The sequence below is a fragment of the Saccostrea echinata genome, unplaced genomic scaffold, assembly GCF_033153115.1.
Source record: "Saccostrea echinata isolate AGI-Se365-2 ecotype Australia unplaced genomic scaffold, CSIRO_AGI_Sech_v1 ptg000022l, whole genome shotgun sequence".
Lineage (NCBI taxonomy): Eukaryota > Metazoa > Mollusca > Bivalvia > Ostreida > Ostreidae > Saccostrea > Saccostrea echinata.
Window position 1 is genome coordinate 16,814,649 of NW_026889771.1, and position 22,357 is coordinate 16,837,005.

A 22,357-nucleotide genomic window follows, 5' to 3' on the forward strand; every position below is an offset into this window, starting at 1 on the left:
GGTAATTCTGAATTCCAATATTTGTCATAAAACGAGTGAAAGTTGTGACTCGAATTTCCTCAGTCACGCCACTTTCTACCAGTTCTACAGTGTTCTAGTGTTCTGTCGTTACTTGTAAAAGAAAACATGTCTGTCTTAAAATTAAGTTTAAAAAAAATCTTCAGGACGTATTTCAATGTATTGAAGCAATTGTCAAAGATAATACGTACTCAAAACTTTTCAAAACAAGCGGTTGACAGAACCTCGATTTCCACGTGGCCCTCCGCATGACATCTGATCAAGATTACTGTTTCGTCTATTTCATTCAATCTTTCATTAAAATTTATACTTATTCTAATATAAAACATTAACACGTCACTTTTTAAACTGACTATTCAAAAACACGTGAAACCCTCCGATTCTGACATTTTGGCGCTATGCTGTGCATTGACTATTCACGCTTCGAATACTGTGATTGGATGAATCTATTTACCTCAGCCAATGACAAATCGCATTTTGAAAGGCTTGTAAAAAGGTTATATACATTTCTTTTATTTTTTCAGTGACTATAAATAAACTATCGGCGGGAGAAATAAAAATAAAACTTGAATTGGGGACTTTTATTTTTATTTCATTTTAGCCCAAATTAGGGTCGGCACTCCCGTAAAACAGAATATAAAAAAATGTTGGCCTTTCTATTGGATCTTTTGCGCATACCCAAACTAGTCATTCGATAAAAAAAAACAGCAACACGTAACTTTGTGAAAGTCCTTCGACTTAATTACTGATTGTTAATTTGGATTCGTATCGAAGAAAACAAACATTCAAGAATATGAGAATAAAAGATTTATTAGAAAATATGTTAATTTACACCTTATTTTCAATACCATAATGTAAAACAAATATGGACTTCATTTTATTGATTGACATTGCATTGTAGTGCAGTGCAATATATAATGCAGTTAAATTCTTATTATGGTAAAGAGTATGAATTCTCTTGCAAACAAAAAAATCCACTCATCAGTCAAAAAAGAGTGTTCATTTCTTTTGGATCTTTTGCGCATACCCAAACTAGTCATTCAATAAAAAAAAAAACAGCAACACATAACTTTGGGAAAGTCCTTCGACTTAATTACTGATTGTTAATTTGGATTTGTATCGCAGAAAACAAACATTCAAGAATATGAGAATAAAAGAAATGCTCTCTAGTTAGCTGCAGAACTGTAGCTCTCTGCTTGAGAAAATTCGGACAGACAAAGCAGAGAGCTACAGATGCAAGCGTTGTAAAAACCTTCGATTTACGCCGCCTCTTTTTTGTCGCTCGCTTCGGCTATTATTTCTTGTATTTAATGCTTTCCCCTCCTTTAAAAGTGGTATCCAATAATTATCCATATACATGTATTTTACTCCTATTCCTGACACTTTATTCACCTTTCAACAGTTCGAGACGACCGTAATATCAGTTTAAAAAATGCATTCCGACGTCGACGTTGGTGTCATCCTGAAACTGATAAAGGGCTGTTTGAGACCGTTGAAAGGTAAATAAAGTATCAGGAATAAGCATCACTCTCAAAATTTACAGTCATCAGTCAAACACAAGATTTCTCTCTTTTTCAATCTTTCATATACCCAAACTAGGTGTTGCATAAAATAATCAACAGCAATGAAAAAAATTGTCGAAAAATCCTTCAACATTATTACTGCATTGTTAATTTAGATTCACATGAAAGAGAACAATCATATAAGAAAATGTGAATGAAAATATTCCATCCAGTCTCTTTTTCAAAACTTTTTTAAAAATAAAAATTTAATAGAAAATATGTTTATTTACACCTTATTTTCAATACCATAATGTAAAACAAAAATGGACTTCATTTTATTGATTGACATTGCATTGTAGTGCAGTGCAATAAAATGCAGTTAAACTCTTATTATGGTAAACAGTATGAATTCTCTTGCAAACAAAAAAATCCACTCATCAGTCAAAAAGGAGTGTTCATTTCTTTTGGATCTTTTGCACATACCCAAACTAGTCATTCGATAAAAAAAAAAAAACCCAGCAACACGTAACTTTGGGAAAGTCCTTCGACTTAATTACTGATTGTTAATTTGGATTCATATCGAAGAAAACAAATATTTAAGAATATGAGAATAAAAGATTTATTAGAAAATATGTTAATTCACACCTTATTTTCAATACCATAATGTAAAACAAATATGGACTTCATTTTATTGATTGACATTGCATTGTAGTGCAGTGCAATAAAATGCAGTTAAATTCTTATTATGGTAAAGAGTATGAATTCTCTTGCAAACAAAAAAATCCACTCATCAGTCAAAAAGGAGTGTTCATTTCTTTTGGATCTTTTGCGCATACCCAAACTAGTCATTCGATAAAAAAAAAAAAAAAAAAAAAAAAAAAAAAAAAAAAAAACCAGCAACACGTAACTTTGGGAAAGTCCTTCGACTTAATGACTGATTGTTAATTTTGATTCATATCGAAGAAAACAAATATTTAAGAATATGAGAATAAAAGATTTATTAGAAAATATGTTACATGTATATTTACGTGACATTTAATTTACACTTCAGTTTTTGTAATAAGGTAATATTGAAATATTTTACTTAAAAAATATATATATATATAATGTGCATTTCTTTGACTTGATAAATACAGAATCAAATAATGAAGCATTTTGGAGAATTAAAGAGTAACTGTCCTCTTATTTCTTATTTGCGACCGTTTATGCTGATTTAACGGTAGCAAACTGAGTTTTACCGGCGTCGCGAAAGCAGAGAGGGCGGCGTTTTTCCCACTAAAAACGTGGTTTACAGAACTCATAAAATTTTACGGAGTAGCCATATCAACTTTTGGAATATTATTGTATATCTACGGGGCACCATAAATCACATTTCAAAGGATGAATCTTCCAGCTATATAGAAAACCTCCAAAAATACCGGTAAAAGACAATTTTTTCTTTTTGTCTCTGAACCAGTAAGAAAAAAATTCAAGTTTATTTTACTGTATTTATCATCGATGCTTAATTTTTATCAATATTATGTTAAGATTGTTTATTTGAATACCTCATGCAAACAGCATCATTGTATTGGGTTGAAAAATGATGTTACCATAAAAAACAGTATTGGAGAAATTATGAATGACATTTTGTAATAAAATGGGCTAAATTTATCACTAAATTTGAGCTTTGTAGGCACTTAGTATAATATCTGCTGCTTTCTCTGCAACCATTATAACTGGAGCATTGGTGTTAGAGGCGGGTACAAAAGGCATTATGGAGGCGTCAACAATTCGTAGTCCGGTCACGCCCTTTGCTCTGTATTAAAAGAAATTATAAATACTCATTAAACATAGGTAATCAGAGATTACAGAGCTCACAGAGCTTACAGAGCTCACCTCAACGAATGTTTGATAAGTAAGACTAGGTACCAAATTAATAATCTAGTAGTGTGCATCCTCAGATGTAACATTTATGCAATCTTGGTCTGATAGGGCTTGCAGTTACCTGGGAATGGACTTACCTAAAACTTTATACTAGTCACTCATCCAGAAAATGTAAGTGAAATCCAGCATCTGAAACAAGTTTGAAAGTGTTCATCCCATGATGCATCATCCATGCAAGTTTGGTTCAGTTAGCCCTTATAGTTTCTTGGTAATGGACCTGCTCCAAAAACGTTAACCTTAAAAGAGCCAAGCAATGAGTATACTGCATCCTTAAAATATTCACTAGGAATACTTTGAGTAGGATTACATAAAAACCATTAAAAAGTCACATGGTGTGTATCAAATGATCTTATGAACAAGGTCAGCAACACCCTTCAGATTCACAATTATCTATAAACTAAAGGAAAATTTTGAAAAAATTCCTTATTTTGATTGATTTTTGGTGTATCTATACTATTTATATGAAAATTTTCAGCCACATCTTTTGTACAGCATTTTCATTTGTTACAGATGTTAGCCATGTTTTGCTTTCCTATGTTGTTCTTGCTTGATATGATGAATGTAGGGAAAATGCCTTTTGGTATACAAAGGAACATCCTAAAGTAATTTCAAGAGGCCCATGGACCACATCGCTTACCTGCGCACTTTGGCTAGGAAAAAGCAGAAATCAGATCCGTATTCAAAAGTTTAAATATAAAAGTGGGGGAAGGGGGATGATTTGAACAAACTTGTATCTACACTACCTGAGGATGCTTCCATATTTCTTTGGTTAATCATGGCTTAATATATATATATATATATATATATATATATATATATATATATATATATATATATATATATATATATATATAGATTTTTCAAGAATTTTTCCTATACTTTGATCTTCTATTGTGGTCTTGCCCTACCCCCGGAGATATGAGTTGAACACACTTGAACCTACACTACCTGCAGATGCTTCTGAATTAATATGACTAATCATGGCCTTGCTGTTATTGAGAAGAATTTTTATTATTGATTTATCCTTTATATTCCTTTGTATAACTTTGAAATACCCTGTTGTGGCCCCTCTCTACTCCTGAGGGGACATGATTTGAACAAAATTGAATCAACGATAGCTGAGGATGCTTCTATATCAATACGACTAATAATGGCTTTGCTGTTCTTGAGAAGTTTTTTCCTATGTATTCCTATATAAAACTTTCATCGTCCATTGTGGCCTCACCCTACCCTCAGGGGTGATGATTTTCAAAACAAACTTGAATCTACACTACCTGAGGATGCTTCCATATAAATATGACCAATCATGGGCTTTGCTGTTCTTAGGCCATCATTAAAAATATCTTTGTTTCCCCTAACCCGACCCTAAAATCTGAAGTTGGGTAGGTAGGTAGGTAAATATTTTTTTTTTTCTGAGAGCAGCTTTGAAAATACATATTTAAGTTCTGATAAGAACGGATTTTGGTGAAATTGTATTTTATAAAAGTTGACAAACATTAAAAAAAAAAATTTGAATAATCTTAAAAAAACTTTTCAGTCGGCGGGATTTAATTGGGTCGGTCGCGTTAGGGGAAACAAAGGTATTTTTTATTTTGGCCTTAAGAAAAAGATTTTCCTATGTATTCTAATGTAAAGCTCTGTTTGCCCATTGTGACCCTACCCTACCCCTGGGGGTCATTTGAACAAACTTGATTCTACACTACCTAAGAATGCTTCATTATGAATATGACCAATCATGGCTTAGCTGTTCTTGAGAAGAAGATTTTATAAGATTTTAAAAAAAAAATATTTTTAAAAATTTGATCACCCATTGTGTCCCCTCCCTTCCCCTGGTGGAATGATTTGAACAAACTTGATTCTACACTACCTGAGGATGATTCCACATAAGTTTCATACTTTCTAACCCAGTGGTTCTTGAGAAGATTTTTAAACCATGGAATTAATTTTTCACTAATTCATAATTATCTCCCCTTGGAAGAAGGCTTGGCCCTTCATTTGAACAAATTTGAATCCCCTTCACCATAGGATACTCTGTGCCAAGTTTGGTTGAAATTGGCCCAGTAGGTCTGGAGAAGAAATGAAATTGTGAAGTTAACAACAATGATGCAGACAATGGGCAAATTTTGATCAGAAAAGCTCACTTGAGCCTTCGGCTCAGGTGAGCTAAAATCCTCACAGAAACTATAACAGCTAGTTCACAAAATTCAAGAGGCTGCTTTGCATTACCAAAAAATGATGAAAAGTGTCTGACAGTTATCATTACCAAAAATTATTTTCTCTCATTTCTGAAAATTCATATAAAATGAAACATTTCACTGGAGGTTTGAAGCCCAAATATTCTCACCCAAATATTTTTGATATGGACAACAAACATATCTCAGAATATGAGCACTAGACTGTGCTTTGTGAATTCTCATGTTGACATTTACATGTTCATATTAAGCATTTTAATCCAGTTTCAAATCCACTTTGTAAATACCTTTCTTTTAAATAGTGCTATTGTTATTCAAGTTTATTTAAGTTATCCTTTCCAAAGTCCCCTACCACTTCCCCTAGTGAGAAGGGGACAACACAACAACCAGACTAATGGAAAAGGGTTTTTAGCTCACCTCAACGAAGTCGACCCCGGCGTTGGTGTCCCGGTTAAAGTTTTAGGAGCAAGTCCATTCCCAAGTAACTATAAGCCCTACCTGCACCAAACTTGCTTCGATGATGCATCTAGGGATGGACACTATCACACTTGCTTCGGATGCTGGATCTGACCTAGATTTTCCAGATGAGTGACTAGGTTAAAGATGTTAGAGCAGGTCCATTCCCAAGTAACTATAAGCCCTACCTGCACCAAACTTGCATGGATGATACATCCATGGATAGACACTACCACACTTGCTTCAGATGCTGGATCTGAGCTTGATTTTCCACGTGAGTGACCAGGTTAAGATTTTGGAGAAGGACCATTCCTAAGTTACTATAAGCCCTACTCTGACCAAACTTTCATGGATGATGCATCTACTGATGGACACTACCACACTTGCTTCAGATGCTGGATCTGACCTAAAGAATGAAGGCGTGCAAGGCGCGGACGATCCCCCGCTCTGAGAGAAGACATTTTTCAATTCTAAAAGTTCATGAAATATTTTTCAAAAATTATATTGTCAATATAATCTTTTACACATTTGTTTCCTATATTTTATTTAATAAATTATTGACAAATAATTTATTTTTCACTGATGTTTTTAAGGTATGTGAAAAAGAAAACAAGAGGCCCATGGGCCACAACGCTCACCTGAGTTACTTTTGCCTTGCTGTTCTTCACAAGACCTCCCCTTTGTAATATTTATTGCGGCCCCGCCCTACCCCTGGGGGCTATGATTTGAACAATTTAGAATCAACAATACCCCAGGATGCTTCCACATAAGTTTCAGCTTTTCTGGCCCAGTGATTCTTAAGAAGAAGATTTTCAAAGATTTTGCCTATATATTTCAACGTAAAACTTTGATTCCCTATTGTGGCCCCGCCCTACCCCCAGGGGCTATGATTTGAACACACTACCCAAGGATGCTTCCACATAAGTTTCAGCTTTTCTGGCCCAGTGGTTCTTAAGAAGAAGATTTTCAAAGATTTTGCCTATATATTTCAATGTAGAACTTTGATTTTTTAGTGACCCCACCCTATTTTTGTCTTCTCTTGATTATCTCCCCTTGTGAGGGGACTTGGCCCTTCATTTTAACAATTTAAATTCCCCTTTACCCAAGGATGCTTTGTACCAAGTTTGGTCAAAATTGGCCCAGTGGTTCTTGAGAAGAAGTCAAAAATGTGAAAAGTTTACAGACGGACGGACAGACAGACAGACAGACGGACAGACGGACAGACGGACGGACGGACGACGGACAAAATGTGATCAGAAAAGCTCACTTGAGCCTTCGGCTCAGGTGAGCTAAAAAAGCTTCATGTATGATTCGAACTCTCTCCAAAGCTCACACTTAGGCGTAATACTGAACGCATTAACCACTATGCTACAAAGTCTGCTTTTTTTGTTTGATGTCATTGTGATTTAAATAAACGAGTTTGTTGAAGCGTAGATTTTTTTCAGAAATGTTCAATTTTCATATAGAATGGGTTCAGACTCCATTTATTTGTAACAGGAAAAAGATTTTACATTTACTTTTCCGTCATATAAACGTTAATGAGGAATGGAGACTTGACCCATACATATTCAAAAATCATTTTTTATGGCCCTTTTTCCACTAAATATGCTTTACTGTCAACTTATAAAAAAAATCAAAAAGTCATTCAATAAAATAACTGAATCAAATGTATTAAAGATGACATTACAGAAAACATTATTTTAGAAAAATATAACTTTTCCGTGAACTTTGAAAATTGAGAAATACATTGTTTCAGAGCAGAAGATTGTCCTCGCCTTGTATGCCCCCTTTCTTTTCCACAAGTGAATTTTAGCCATATTTTAACCAAATTAGCATGGATGATGTATCTAGGCATGAACACCTCCAGACTTGCTTTGGATTCTGAATCTGACCTACATTTTCTAGATGTGTGAACAGGGTAATTTTTTTTGGAGTAGCTATATACTAGTAATACTATGGCCTGTTATAATTAAACTTGCATAGATGGTACATCTAAGGATGAAAACTTCCAGGCTTGCTTCGGATGTTGGAACTTACTGACCAAAATTTTCTTGATTATTAAACAGGTTAAAAGTTTTTTGAGCAGGTCTATTTCCAATAAGTCAAACTTGCATGGATATTGATCTTGGGATGTATACTAACTAGAAAAAAAAATATGATGGGAAATTTGCCTTACTTATACATAACATTTGTCGAGGTGAGCTTCGTAATCTTTGATTACCCATGTTTGAAAATGCTATACATTGATTCGGATATTCACTTATAAAAGTTTTTTTTAGCAATGATATATAAATTAATATTATTAGTATTGACAAAAAAAACTTTCAATAGTACATAAAATATCTTTTTTTGGTAATGCAAATCTGTGATTCAAGTGTCTTAAATGTTTATCACAAATAGCTAATTTTGAATTCTAATGAGCCAAATAGGTTTAAATTGGAGATGGTAATGAAATACATGTAATACTATTTCAAAATTCAAGAGTTGTTTCTTATGAATGTACTTTGAGTTTGAGCATACTTTTTTATGTAAGACAATGCCTATAACTTCAAGAAAATCAAACATTTAGCATTATACTTTTAATATTTACAAAACTTATTCCATAACAAAAGGTCATTACAACAATATAAAATTATATATTTTTTTTAAATGGACAAAAATCAAAAACATCTGCTTAAAATACATCATCTATAAACACTCACTAACAACAAGTATACAGTATCATTTGCATGGTCAAAATTTTAGTGCTATATGTTCAAGAATTTTTCAGTCCAGTGAAACATACACTGAATTAAAAGACAAAAACTGCACAAAAAAACATCAGGCTGCCTCCACCAGTGTTGCTTGGTTTTAGAGTCTGCCTTCATTAAGTCTTCAAGTCAGAAGATGCTCCATCATGTGATAAATACTTGAACAGACTGCCAGAAACTGTTTCTAAAATTTTAAGCACACATTTCTTCAAAGAGCCTTTTTTAAATGTCACCAGTATGAGGGGAAGTCTTTTTCAATAGTCTGGAAAATAAAACATAATATATATATCAGTACGCATGCATTAAATTTTCAAGTTCTATCAAAGTTGTTATTAACACGAAATCTTGTTGCAAAACACCAGAAATCATTGACGAGACTGTAGCTCCACTGGTTTTGTACTTTAAAATAGCGGAAGAGGAAAGTTACACCTAAAATTCAGAGAATTTTTTAAGCTCACCTGAGCCAAAGGCTCAAGTGAGCTTTTCTGAACAAAATTTGTCCGTTGTCTGTTGTTGTTGTCTTTGTTGTCCTTGTTGTAAACTTTTTACATTTTCATTTTCTTCTCCAGAACCACTGAGCCAATTTCAACCAAACTTGGCACAAAGTATCTTTGGGTGAAGGGGATTCAAGTTTGTTCAAATAAAGGGCACTCTCTTTCCCTAGGAGAGATAATTCAGAAATACTGAAAATTTGGTGATATCTTTTAAAAATCTTCTTCTTAAGAACCACTGGGCCAAAAAAGGTGAAACTTAATGAAACCTTCTTTACATAGTGTAGATTTAAATTTGTTCAAATGATGACCCCTGGGGGTAAGGTAGGGCCACAATGGGGGGATCAAAGTTTTACATATGAATGCAAAATCTTCGAAAATCTTCTTCTCAAGAACAGCAAAGCCATTAATGTGGAAGTATCCTCAGGTAGTGTAGATTCAAGTTTGTTCAAATAATGACCCCTGGGGTTGGGTGGGGCCACAACAGGGTAGCAAAGTCATCGAAGTTATATAAAAGAATATAAAGGATATATCAATAAAAATGTTCTTCTCAAATACATCAAAGCCAGTCTCATTAAGAAGCATCCTCAGGTAGAGTAGTTTCAAATGTGTTCCAATCATGTCCCTGAAGTAAGACAAGGCCTCAATAGAAGATGATAGAAGATCAAATGTCAGAACCACAATATATTTAAACTTTCAATACTGTACTGATTTCTGCTTTTTCCTAGCCAAAGTGCTCAAGTGAGCAATGTGACCTATAGGCCTCTTGTTTTAGTTTCCCAGCTACATGCAGAATTATGTACCATTATAATTTCGAAACTTGTCCCAAGATTAATTGAAATTGTACCAAAATTATACATTGTAGAAAGATTACCATTTTGAAAGATTTTCAAGGATTGTTTTTTTTTAGCCAGTAAAAAAAACATTCAAATTATCTGAAACCCATACTGGGTATGTACAATTATGAGCAATGATATATCGACTACTTGCATACCTATTTTTATTGAAATCAGACAGAAACCGTAGGATTGATTGATTGTATGTTGTTTAACATCCTATTTGATAATTTTTCACTCATACAGAGATGTCACCTGCCATAAATTTTTACCTTTTTATGGCACTTAGGCCATAGCAGTATTGAATCTTCATCATGTCAATGCCTACCATGACACAGGACCTTGGTTTTTAAGGTCTCATCCAGTGATATTCATCTCTAGTGCCAGGTGCTTGACGAAGGAACAGTCACTACCTGTGTTTATATCTGAGGTTTGATGTGACACCGGGAATGAGAACCAAACCCGGGACCACCCAATCACAAGGTGAATGCCCAATCACTAGGCTACAGTGAATGATCAGCAGTGTACAAAGAGTAACTATATGAAACTGTAGGAAGAGTAACTTTTTGAAAGAATTCAATGCTTTAATCTAATTTGGGTAACCATAGCAATAAGGTTCATGGAAATCAAAACCCATAAAGAGAATTGTGTTCCTTGTTGCATTATATCTGTGTACAAAAGAGCTAAATCCACGAAGGGGCTAAATCGGCCCAGTCATCAAAATAAATGAAACTTTCTCACATAAAACTCTAAGATTTGTATGTTGTAAAACAATTTATTTTTTAACAATAACTTTTCTGGTTTTCTTTTTACATTCGTTTAAATTTGGTACTTATTTCCTTATTAATACTATCACGTCATTACATTGACGTTACATACTTTAACGTCGTGACGTTGACATTTTGTATAAGAAAGTAACATATGTACGTTAATGGAATAAAAATAACCAAATGAATATAAGCTCTTCTTTAAAATTTTGGGGAAATTTTACTATGAATTTTTCGAGAAGTTCTGAAAACCTAAGGTTTATTTTTTAATTAAAGCTATTTGTACTCTAAAGAAATGCCAAATATTTGTTATATACAACGGTTGTCTGGTATAATCGTTGATACATGTAACATGTTTTAAATGATAATAAGAGACACGTTAAGCTGGAAAAAAAAACAACGTGTTAATCCGTCATATTTGAGTAAAACTGAATTAATGGAGTAAAATATATACTATAGAAGCCATGGGTAAGGATTTTATCATTCTTAAATGTGTTATTGTATGGTCATACGGCGTACATACACAAAAATAGGCGTTTTTTTCTCCAGAAAATACACAAGTACTCTTTAATAACAAAAACATAAAATGAAAATGAAAAGTTGCATTAAAAATGAATACGTTTACCATCTATTTTATTGTCATTTTGAGAATTTCGTTGCACTTCCATAATTTATGGCATTTCCCGGACATTTGAAATGAAATTGTAGTTCATACATGTAATACACGTAAAATAATAATGTTTGACGGTAATCCTGTGCACCACAGTTTGACAGGAAAGAAGCCACTACAGACTTTTAAACAAGAGTGATGCAAAGCATCAAATCGGCCGCAAAAAAATTAAGAGTCCAACGAAAACACAAGATTTCCGAAGTATTTGAATTTCAAAACGGAACCTGAAGTTAAAAAAAAAAAAATGATAAACGGAAATGGCAGTATACCAATTTACTCAATGTAAATTACTTAATCAAAATAATGTTCACTAATTATGATAAATATGTTATATCATCAAACAGAAACGTTTTTTATATACCCACAATAGGTATGAAAAGAGATTTCAGATGACAAAAGCGATCGAATTTATTATTGCTAACTAATCGTTTTCTTATCATATTATCATATCTTACACACTCTCATTTTGGGGAGTACCTATTATAAACCCTTTTAATAAAATCATAAAGTAATGATTATCTGGTGAGAAATGAAAATTAAATTGAAACATAACAATAACTAAGACTTTCATATAGTTCAAAGCCAGTTTTAACATTTTACTTATAATTTTCAAATATTTAAAATAACATTTCGTTTCTCCATGTGCAATTTCTAACACAACTACAAATAGATAGCCGATAATGAGTACATGTACAGAAGAGGATGAACTAATCATAATATCGTATACTTATTGCATATATGAGATTTTTAACTTGGACGTCTTCGGATCGTTACTCTTTGTAATTAAACAAAAATATACGAAACACAGCTACTGGCACTAGTAAATGGCAATCATTACAGACCGTATAAAAAAAAATTATAGACCACATGTCGAGCGACATATAACCATCCCCCCCCCCCCCCCCCCAAAAAAAAAATCATGTTCAAATGCCCGATCTGTGAAGTTATATTCTATATAGACATCCTTTCAAAAAAAAAAACAAAAAAAAAAAAAAACAAATGATAGACAGGCAAAATTAGCAGTTATATCTGTTAATAATAATAATAATACATTCAGGATACATGGCCATGCCCCCACCCAATAATTTTGCCGATATATAGTATACTATATAAAACAAAGCTACTATATGCTTGTGTCCTGTCAATAAAAATGTCCCCCCCCCTTTTTTTTTTGCTTGTTAAGGAATTTTGGTAGTTGATAGTGCCCCCAACTGAAAATGTATGGCTGTCCCCCCCCCCCCCCCCCCCTCCAAACTGAAATTGCTACCTACGGGCCTGAGATCTATAATAAATTTATGCAATGACCGAGTTACGAAAAATCAATCGTTTTTAAATTAAATTTTTATCAAGGAGATTGAAAAGAAAAATGAAAACTGCTATTGAACTTATTATTTTTTTTATACTATATAATATATACAAGGACTAATATAATTGGCATTATTATTTATTCACTTCACTTCTTTCTTGTTTAGATGGCAGCAGTAATTGGTCGAACTGTCCCACGTATTTAATGAGTGAGAGTGGGAATCCCGAAACCTCTCTCCTCCCAGTAACCCGTCTTTTTTTTTTTTTTTTTTTTGCTTCTTATTTTATATCAATGCTCTAATCCCCCTTTATGAATTACACTACTACATGTATAAACATGCTTGCTAATATTGGTTGCCCTCTCTCACTTGGGCCTGTTACATTTAAGCGGAGTAACTCAAAATAGAAAGAGATAGCAAGTAGCCTCCCTTTGACATTTTTTTTTTCATGTGTTGGCTAGGTCACAGCATGCATGCGATACTGAAATTACTTAAAACCATAAAGAGTTTTCACTTGCCTTGGTAGTAAGTTATTCGTTTATACAATATAGGACATTTTTCTTATAGAGGCCTATCACAAAAATTACATGCGATCTGTAAAATCAATCTATTGTTTATTTGATCTGTCAACTCGAATTTTCTAGGTTCAATACTTCGTAACATAATTTATGCTAAGAGGTCTCGGATCAGTGAAGTTTTTCACTAATAAATATTAATTAATCTTTTGTCTTAAAATGCCACTGGTGATTTCTGAAATGCATGTTGGGTATGGGTTATAAATTATAACCCATACATAATTAGCCTATAACTAAGTCTTATAATTATAATACATGTATAGTTATAATAAACTTTATTGCGTAACATTAACCATTTGTATGCTGTCGATGCAGACTTCACGACATTAATGTTTTGTAAGGTGGCAAAAAAAAAATCATTATAAATACGTCTTGTAGTTGACTCTGATGTGAATTGTTTAATATTCTAGGCTATTCCGACACGGCCACTCAGGAGGAAATAAAGATGTAGCCTACATGTTTCTCGGGTGATCTCCCTTTGATTACATAGTGACCATGGTGACGAGGAGACGGGAGTTGAAAAACAAATTCAAAGCATAAATGAATAGGCTGTCAGAGGAAAAGAGAACACATTATTATTTTTTTTTTAACATTTCAGCATAATGATGAGTTATAGATCAACTTCTTGAAGGAAAAGTCTTGGGTCAGGACTGAGGCACGTAGTACACAAAATGTCGACATTATTGCATCTACATGCAGTCATGCTTAGCGAGAATTTTTCGTACTTTTTTGCACCACAACACAAAATAACTTATAATAAATATAACATTCGCATTTCGAAACTTTTTGATACTCACAAAAACAATATAGAATCTTTTTTCTTTTCTATTAATGTAGGGTAACCCCCGCTATTTTCACAGTGCGAGTCGGTGCAAAGGTATAAGAATCGAACGAAAAGTATTAATTTCGATGTGGCCACACCCCTCGAACAAAATAAAAATATACTTTATTTATTCATATTTTAATCCTCTTTTCAATGGTATAAATTTTATTTTGTATGAAGGGTGTGGCCACAGCAAAAATTTGAACCAAAGACGAAAAATGCTTTATTTTGATAAAAACTAGCAAAGTGCACGTGTTTAGACGTTTTCTGTACAAATATGACGTCATCAAATAAAAAAAAATTGGCATAAACTTTTTAAGTTTGATACCCAAGGATAATATTTCTATTGTTAATTTTCTTCTTCCCCTAAGTTTAATTTTCCTGAAAAAATAGGCCGATTTAGCCCCTTCGTGGATTTAGCTCTTTACTGTAGATCACCAAATTTTCACGACACCTTATTTTCACAAGTTATTTAGGTTGTTGGCCGTTGCTTCAAATACTGTAGATTCCTTATATTTGCAAGTACTTATAATTGTGAAATGGCTCTTTAATGTCAAATGTTGAGAACAATAATTCGCAAGTGAACAATCGATGAAGAGATTTTACATGGATTTCAGCACCATAAAAATAAAAGCCAGTAGTACTTTTATTTCACAAGTGATGCATCTTATTAATATTTACAGGAGTATTCCTTGTAACAAGACCTTCTCTTGGGCACAATTTATTTTTGACTTTGACCTTGGAATTTGACCTACTTGTGAAAAACCTTACACCTGTCCATAACTTTTGAACAGTTAGTGCAAGGGCTTTCATATTTCACAGATGTATTTCTCCCTTTTGACCTTGGAGTTTGACCTACTTTTGAAAAACTTTCACTTTGGCCATAGCTTCTAAATGGTTGGTGCTAGAGCTTTCATACTTCACATGTGTTTCCTTGTGATAAATATTTTTGATGTTTTACCTTGGAGTTTGCCCTACTTTTAAAAAACTTTAACCTTAGCCATAACTTTTGAATGGTTGGTGCTAGGGATTTTATATTTTACAGAGGTAATCCTTGTAACAAGACCTTTTCTTGAGCACAATTTATTTTGACCCTTTTGATCTTGACCCTGGAGTTTGACCAAATTTTAAAAAACTTTAAACTTGGCCATTTTTTATGAAAATTAATCAGGGATAGTGATACCAAGTAGATATCTTAGCCTATAAGAGAAATAACATGATTTAAATTATGAAATATGTAGCTATTTCTTATTTCCCAGTATTTCCCAGGAAATACCAGTAATTCTGGGAATAATCAGCATTTCCCACTGTCCTGGGAAATATGAGTATTTCCCAGTTTTTTTTACCAACCCTGACAGATTTATGTATCTTAATGGTTTTGTCTTTTATTTCTATGTTGCTCTGATGTAACTAAGGTTTCAATGCATGATCATTTTATATATTAAAAAAACAAGTTTTACTTACAAAAGGTTCAGTGTTAGGTGCATATCTTTTCACAGGTTTTCCATTCTTGTCAACCAGGAATTTGGTAAAGTTCCATTTAATAAAGCTGAAAGATGACATTGTACAAATTATTTTTATTCAAGAGACTAACCTGCCACAACTTTTGCCAGATTTGCAAGTGTAATATTTGGGAATCTGGTGAACATTGTGGCACATTCTAACAAGAGACCCAAGGGCCTTAATGGTCACCTGAGTATAATACAACACTGTAAAGGATCTATAGAAGTATTAAACAAAATTAACTGATAGCAATATTGCTGAGAATTTGAAAAAATCTGGTAAAAATATCCTTGCTTATTGTAATGTGGGAGACCCGAGTGATCTCCATACTTGGTTTTCCCAAGTCTTACAGGGATGATAATGAATGCAAAATATACAAATACAATGGACATCTGACTAGTGTGTAAGGTATTCAATATATACATATATGTTTTTGTCACTTGCCTAGTGCCACAATTAAGTACACAAAGAGAGACTTAGCTATACAATATAGCTATTTGCCACATGTCACTAACTACAACATGTCCCCTAGTCACTCTGGCTCTCTATGATCACTTGTTCAACTTGATAAGGTATAAAACAACTTCATGCAGTCTCTTGCCACCCATGACTTAACCTGACAATGTCTCTTCAATTTTGAAACAGGACACCGCTGTATATACATCCTGAAAACAACTGGCCTTTATGCAACATACATAATCTTTGTGTCAATCTTTACAGGCAAGAATCTGACTTTGAGCATGCTATGCTCATTTAAACCAAACATTCAACTTAATTTTGTTTCTATATACCGGTATATAACATTCTTTCTTGTATTTTCAATCAATCATTCAAATAACCTGTAAATTAAATTATACACAAGGATTTCTTGATTAAAATAATTTAGCAAAGAGGAGTAACTCTCATTTGCCTCACTCATTACAATTTTGTACTTAAAATACCAAGGAGCAAAGAAAAGGCACATTTATAATTATAATTATACATTTACATTTATATTATTGGATTTAATTTGTTTGCTTAAAACCCAGGGGCAGAGAGATTTTCAAAGCATTAATGCATTTTTTCCTAGATAATCAATAGAGCTCTCCCCCAAACAACAGAACCCCTCACCCAGGGGCCATGAAATTCACAATTTTGAAAGAGGCAGCCTTCCTCACCATAACTATGTACTTAGTTTATCGGCTAAATACCCAGGAGCAGAGCAAAGATTTTTAAAGAATTAATGCATTTTACTACATAATCAATAGAGCCCCACCCTAACACCAGAACCCCTCAACCAGGGCCATGAAATTCACAATTTTGGAAGAGGCTTCCTTGCTCATCATAACTATACATTTAGTTTGTTTGTTTAATATCTAGGAGCAGAGGAGAAGACATTATAAGAAATAAGCATTTTAACTATATGTTTAACAGAACCCTGCCCTAGCACCAGAACCCCTGTCCCTGGGGCATGAGTTTCACAATTTTGGTAGAGGGCTCAATGCTTATTACAATCATGCCAACAGTTTGACTGCTTGATGTCCAGGAGTAAAGAAGATTTTTTAAGATTGCATTAATTTTGGTGGTTTTAAACCCACCCCTCAAGCCCTATGGGGGGCAGGGACCATGAAATTCATAATTTTTGTTCCCCTTCACTCATAGATGCTATATGCCAAAATTGGTTGAAATCTATCTAGTGGTTCCAGAGAAAAAGTTGAAAATGTTCAAATGTTAACGCACAATGGACGATGGAAGATGACAGACAAAAAACGGATAGCAATAGGTCACCTCAGTGACTCAGGTGACCTAAAAATACATAATTACTTTTGGTAATATACACATATATGTAAACATAAATTGGCCAGAATATAGACAAATTTAACTCGGTGAACATGAACATGTGTGCTATTAAACAGACAACTTCCTTTTTTTAAACCAAAAATATATATAGGTAACCACATCCAAGGAAGAAAAAAACTAATAGTGAACAAAGCCAGATCAATATACTAATGTGTAAGAACAGAGAAAATCTGATTAGAACTAAAATCTGTATATTCGTCAAGCAAATTCTTGTGTAAAAAACTTCCTAGAATTCCTTTGCTACCAGCATTTCATGCAATTATGGTGAATATAACAGACCCCCAGTTATCATTATATAAATAGTGCACGTTTTTGAGGGTAACAGTTGAAATTGACGCCCCAAGGAAAACCATTGTCAACCGACGCGTCAGCGGAGGTTGACAATGGTTTTCCGAGGGGTGTCAATTTCAACTGTTACCCTCAAAAACGTGCACTATTTATTTTATTATACTGAATGTCTTATTGATTTCGGATGTCATAAAAAAAAATTTGATTTGGAGATCGTCGTTGAGTTCACGCTTAGAAAGCTTTCAAACTCCCCGCTTCTATTTTTCTCAATAAGAAAGCTTCGGAAAAGATTTACCAACCTCTTTATTGTTTGTTTGCTACTCAAAAAGTCCTTTATCATCTCAAGTTTGCACTCGCAAGGATGTTTCGTCTGTCGTTTGTTGTTTTCAAGTAAGCTACATCGGACGCAAGCTTTTACTGACGTCGTTTATTCGGCTTCTTTCAAACGCACAACTGACGTTTTGAGAATTCTACGGTGAACCGTACGCGCATAATTTGAACGCATGTGATATTTTCGTAATGTTACCCGTTGTCAAGTGTGTTGCTAACGCTGAGGGTAACATTACGGATTGTTAAACGCGTCTAAACCAATCAGATTTTAGTATTTAACATGAAAGTATAATAAAAATATTTAGTTCTTGCAGAGACAACGTCCTGTGACTGTGTTTTGTAGAAGTTTGAAGAGACGGATCAAAATTTACAAGTGTAAGCTGTGTAAAGTTTTTTCATGATACAACTGCGCTCGCCCAAACTGTCTCACCATAAAACATATTATTTCTACCTTGAAAAGCTAAATAACATTGTTTGATTGTCCCTTAATTACACTAGCCTAAGGGAGAATAATGTCAAAGTGACAGAATTCAATATTTTCTTTCTTTCTTTCTTTTTTTTTTTTTTTTTTACAAATGGGCCTTCATCTTCTACTCTAAAAAGGTGATCAATAATGGTGCATTTTTTTTTCTTACTGGTAATTATAGGTGATTCACTTGTAATATACTCTGTCAGTATCAAAGACTTCATATATTTAGTATTTTTTTTAGGTTACTTTAAATTACTTATGCAAGGAAAAATGTAAACAAGGACAATTTACATCAGTACAGGTACCAGAAAAATTGTCTTTCAGAGCAAAAAGAAATTCTGTCTGGTAAATTTCATGCTTTTTTTGTAATTCTCTCTTTTAGTTGTTTATTATGAAATTTCTTCTTTTTTAATGATATTTAATTAAATTTAATGAGTTTATAATTATAGAAAAACAATCACCAATTATCAAATCCTTACTGGTTTCTATCAATATAGTTTTAAATTAATTAGCATAATTAAAATAATTTTGATCTGATAATGAAATAGGAGTCATCTTTTTATCATGGCTAACCTAAGAATAAAGTTGGATGAGAATGAAATATATGATACTACCAGTAATTGCAGTCGGACACCAGAGTGACTCATGACCCAAGGACTTAGGCTCATTAGTAACAGTAGCAATTAAATATACTCATTTACTTGTATTTTAGAGGTTAATCGTTAGACTTGTTAGTAACTGCAGCAATTAAACTGTATACTCACTCTCCTAAAGTGCCTCCTTGTTTTGATTTCAAAAATTTGTACAGTGGGTGGGCATTATTTCCGTTCACATCTATTTTGCTGAACATGTCAAATTCAACACCATATCTCTCTGTAGCAAATTTCTTTATTTCCTCTTCAGTGCCAGGTTCCTAATACATGTACATAGTATTCAAAAATAAATGGGTTATATAATACATAACACAATAATAGTTATATATCCCTGATAAGAAAAGGCCGGCCAATAGGCAAAACACTCAACTTAATGACCTTGGCCCTGTAGTTTTCAAAGATTTTTAACAAGAGGCCCTTGAGCCACAATGCTCACCAAAGTAACTATGACCCTTCCTGTTCTTGATCAGAATATTTTTTTCCTATATATTCCTATGCAAATCTTTGATTGCCCATTGTAGCCCCACCCTAGCCCCAGGGGGTCATTTGAACACACTTGAATCTACACTACCTGAGGATGCTTCCAAATAAGTATGACTAATCAGGGTTTAACTGTTATAGAGATTCAGATTTTTTATATGTATTCCTATGTAAAACTTTGATCATCCGTTGTTGCCCCACCCTACCTCCTTGGGTCATGATTTGAACAAATTTGAAATTCCTGGGGTCATGATTTGAACAAATTTTAATCTACACTAAGGAAGCTTTTACATCTTTCATCATTTCTGCACAGTGGTTCTTGAGATTTTTAAATGACCCCACCCAATATTTACTAATTTTTAATCATCTCCCCTTGTAATTGTAAAAAGTTTACAACAACTACAACAGACAAAGGACAAATTTTGTTCAGAAAAGCTCACTTGAGCCATTGGCTCAGGTGAGCTAAAAGGTGTTTTCCCTTCTTTATTCCCAAGAAAACTATAATGTTCCAAGGAATGCATGTGTCGCCTGCTTTGTTGCTTCATTAAAGAAGAGTGGTCAGCTTCTTATTTACTATTAGCATGATAGTTAATGCATTTGCCTGTAAAGAAAAAATGGCTTCCATGGATAGTATATGACTGAGATAGAATCTGATAATCAAATAAAATATGGTTCCCTAACCCTCAAATGATTAATTAAATTGAAATTATAAGAAATAACTATTTATCATTTTATTAAAACATGTCTCCAACAACCCCCCCCCCCCCCCCAAAAAAAAAAAATTTTAGTTTGTCTTTACTGCAATTGTTAGTCTACACAATCCATTGTGGAATACTGATCCCAGTGTATTTTCATAGTATTTAATTATAAATTTGCGTGGTAACTGAATATCACACAGTTTCAAAGTAAAGTATCTTGAGCTCATAAACATATATAAATGCTTATCATTAAAATTCTCATAAACATATATAAATGCTAAGCATCAAAATCCTGCCTCTCAAAATTCAAAAGTCATATTAAGTAGAATTAAACTGCCCAGGTCATTTTTTGCTATGTAGGACAAAGGTCAAGTTCAAGTGGATTGTAATGCTGGTATTTTTCATAATGTCTTATGACAAACAGTGCACATGTTAAATAGCATAGACTTACCTCTTAAATGTCAACTAGAAATATGTTCAAATATGCCCCACCGAGGGTATATAAGTAATGCAACATGAAAATTTGTATAAGTGTATGAAATTTGATGAGAATATCTTGAATAGTTAAAATCTTTAAAATTGAAATATAAAATGTTGGGTATAGATAATAAATTCTCACCAAATTATGTACAAGTGCATAAGTTTACATAGATATATCTTAAATGATTTCTTTAAAACTAAGCAAAATGCAAACTTAATAAAAGTTAGGTCAAGGTCACAAGAAAGTTCAAGGTCAATCATTTTTGATGTTGTTGAATAGTTCTCACAAATACGTATCAGCATATTTAAGTTTGATAAAAATATTTTGAATGGTTTATTTAAAACTGAGCTAAACACTAATTTAAAACAAGCTAATTCAGAGAATTTATGTTCCCCACTTAAGGAAAAAAGAAGAGCATGCGCAGTTTTGGGGGGTGGGGGGTGTCACACTGCCCCCCTATATTTGTAGAATTATTAAATGTATACATGTATATTGAAGCAAATTAAACAAGCTAATTCAGAGAATTTGTGTCCCCCGCATAGGGAAAAAAGAAGAGCATGTGCAGTTCTGGGGGTGGGGGTTGGACCCCCCCCCCCCCCCCCGGTGTTGTTGAATTATTAAATGTATACATGTATATTGAAGCAAATAAAAAATGCTAATAAAGATTTGATTGCTTATTCTTTAAAATGTGTATAGAAGATTCTTTTTATACAGAATATTTATCACACTGTAATAATGATTTTATGAGTTTGTACACACCAGACGTCATAACTTTTTCATTTCACATGTTGAATAATATCATTTAGTTAATAGAAAAAAAAAATTATAAAAAAAAAAAAAAAGGATCGTCTGGGAATTGAACCCAGACCTCTCGCAGCAGATTAAATGCAAACAGTAGGTCACATATAATGTTTATATTCACGTAATAACTCTCCACATGCCCCTGTGCTAAAAATAGTGCCAAGCGACTTTTAATACAATAAATAAAAAAAAAAATGGGGCGGGACACTTTTAGAGGGGCGAGAGGGAGTTATGGAATTAAATTTCATTTCAAAAGCTTCTTGAGATATTGCCCGGAAACGAAAGTGTTACACACAGATGGAATTTATAAATTAACGACCTTGAACTTTGACCTTTTGACCTCAAAATCAATAGGGGTCTTCCTTAGGCCACAGGGTGTTGTTGTGTAAAATTTCATTGCAAAAGCTCAAAGAATTCGCGAGAAACAGCACAGAAACGAAAGTGTTAAAACAGACAGAATTTATGAATTTATTACCTTGACCTTTGTCCTTCTGACCTCAAAATCAAT

General features: G+C 33.3%; 1 protein-coding gene across 2 annotated transcripts in view; it reads right to left on the bottom strand.

Annotated features, from left to right (window-relative positions):
• Positions 1–8,655: 8,655 nt before the first annotated feature.
• Positions 8,656–22,357, bottom strand: part of LOC133190561 (glutathione peroxidase-like) — a 28,815-nt gene continuing 15,113 nt past the window's right edge. For both annotated transcript variants that reach the window (XM_061326256.1, XM_061326257.1), the window contains exons 4-6: positions 19,501–19,649; positions 15,772–15,856; positions 8,656–9,103 (exon numbers count right to left, since the gene is read on the bottom strand). In XM_061326256.1, the coding sequence (XP_061182240.1) occupies positions 9,071–9,103; positions 15,772–15,856; positions 19,501–19,649 (267 nt within the window). In that variant the 3' untranslated portion in view covers positions 8,656–9,070. The remainder of the gene's footprint in view (positions 9,104–15,771; positions 15,857–19,500; positions 19,650–22,357) is intronic.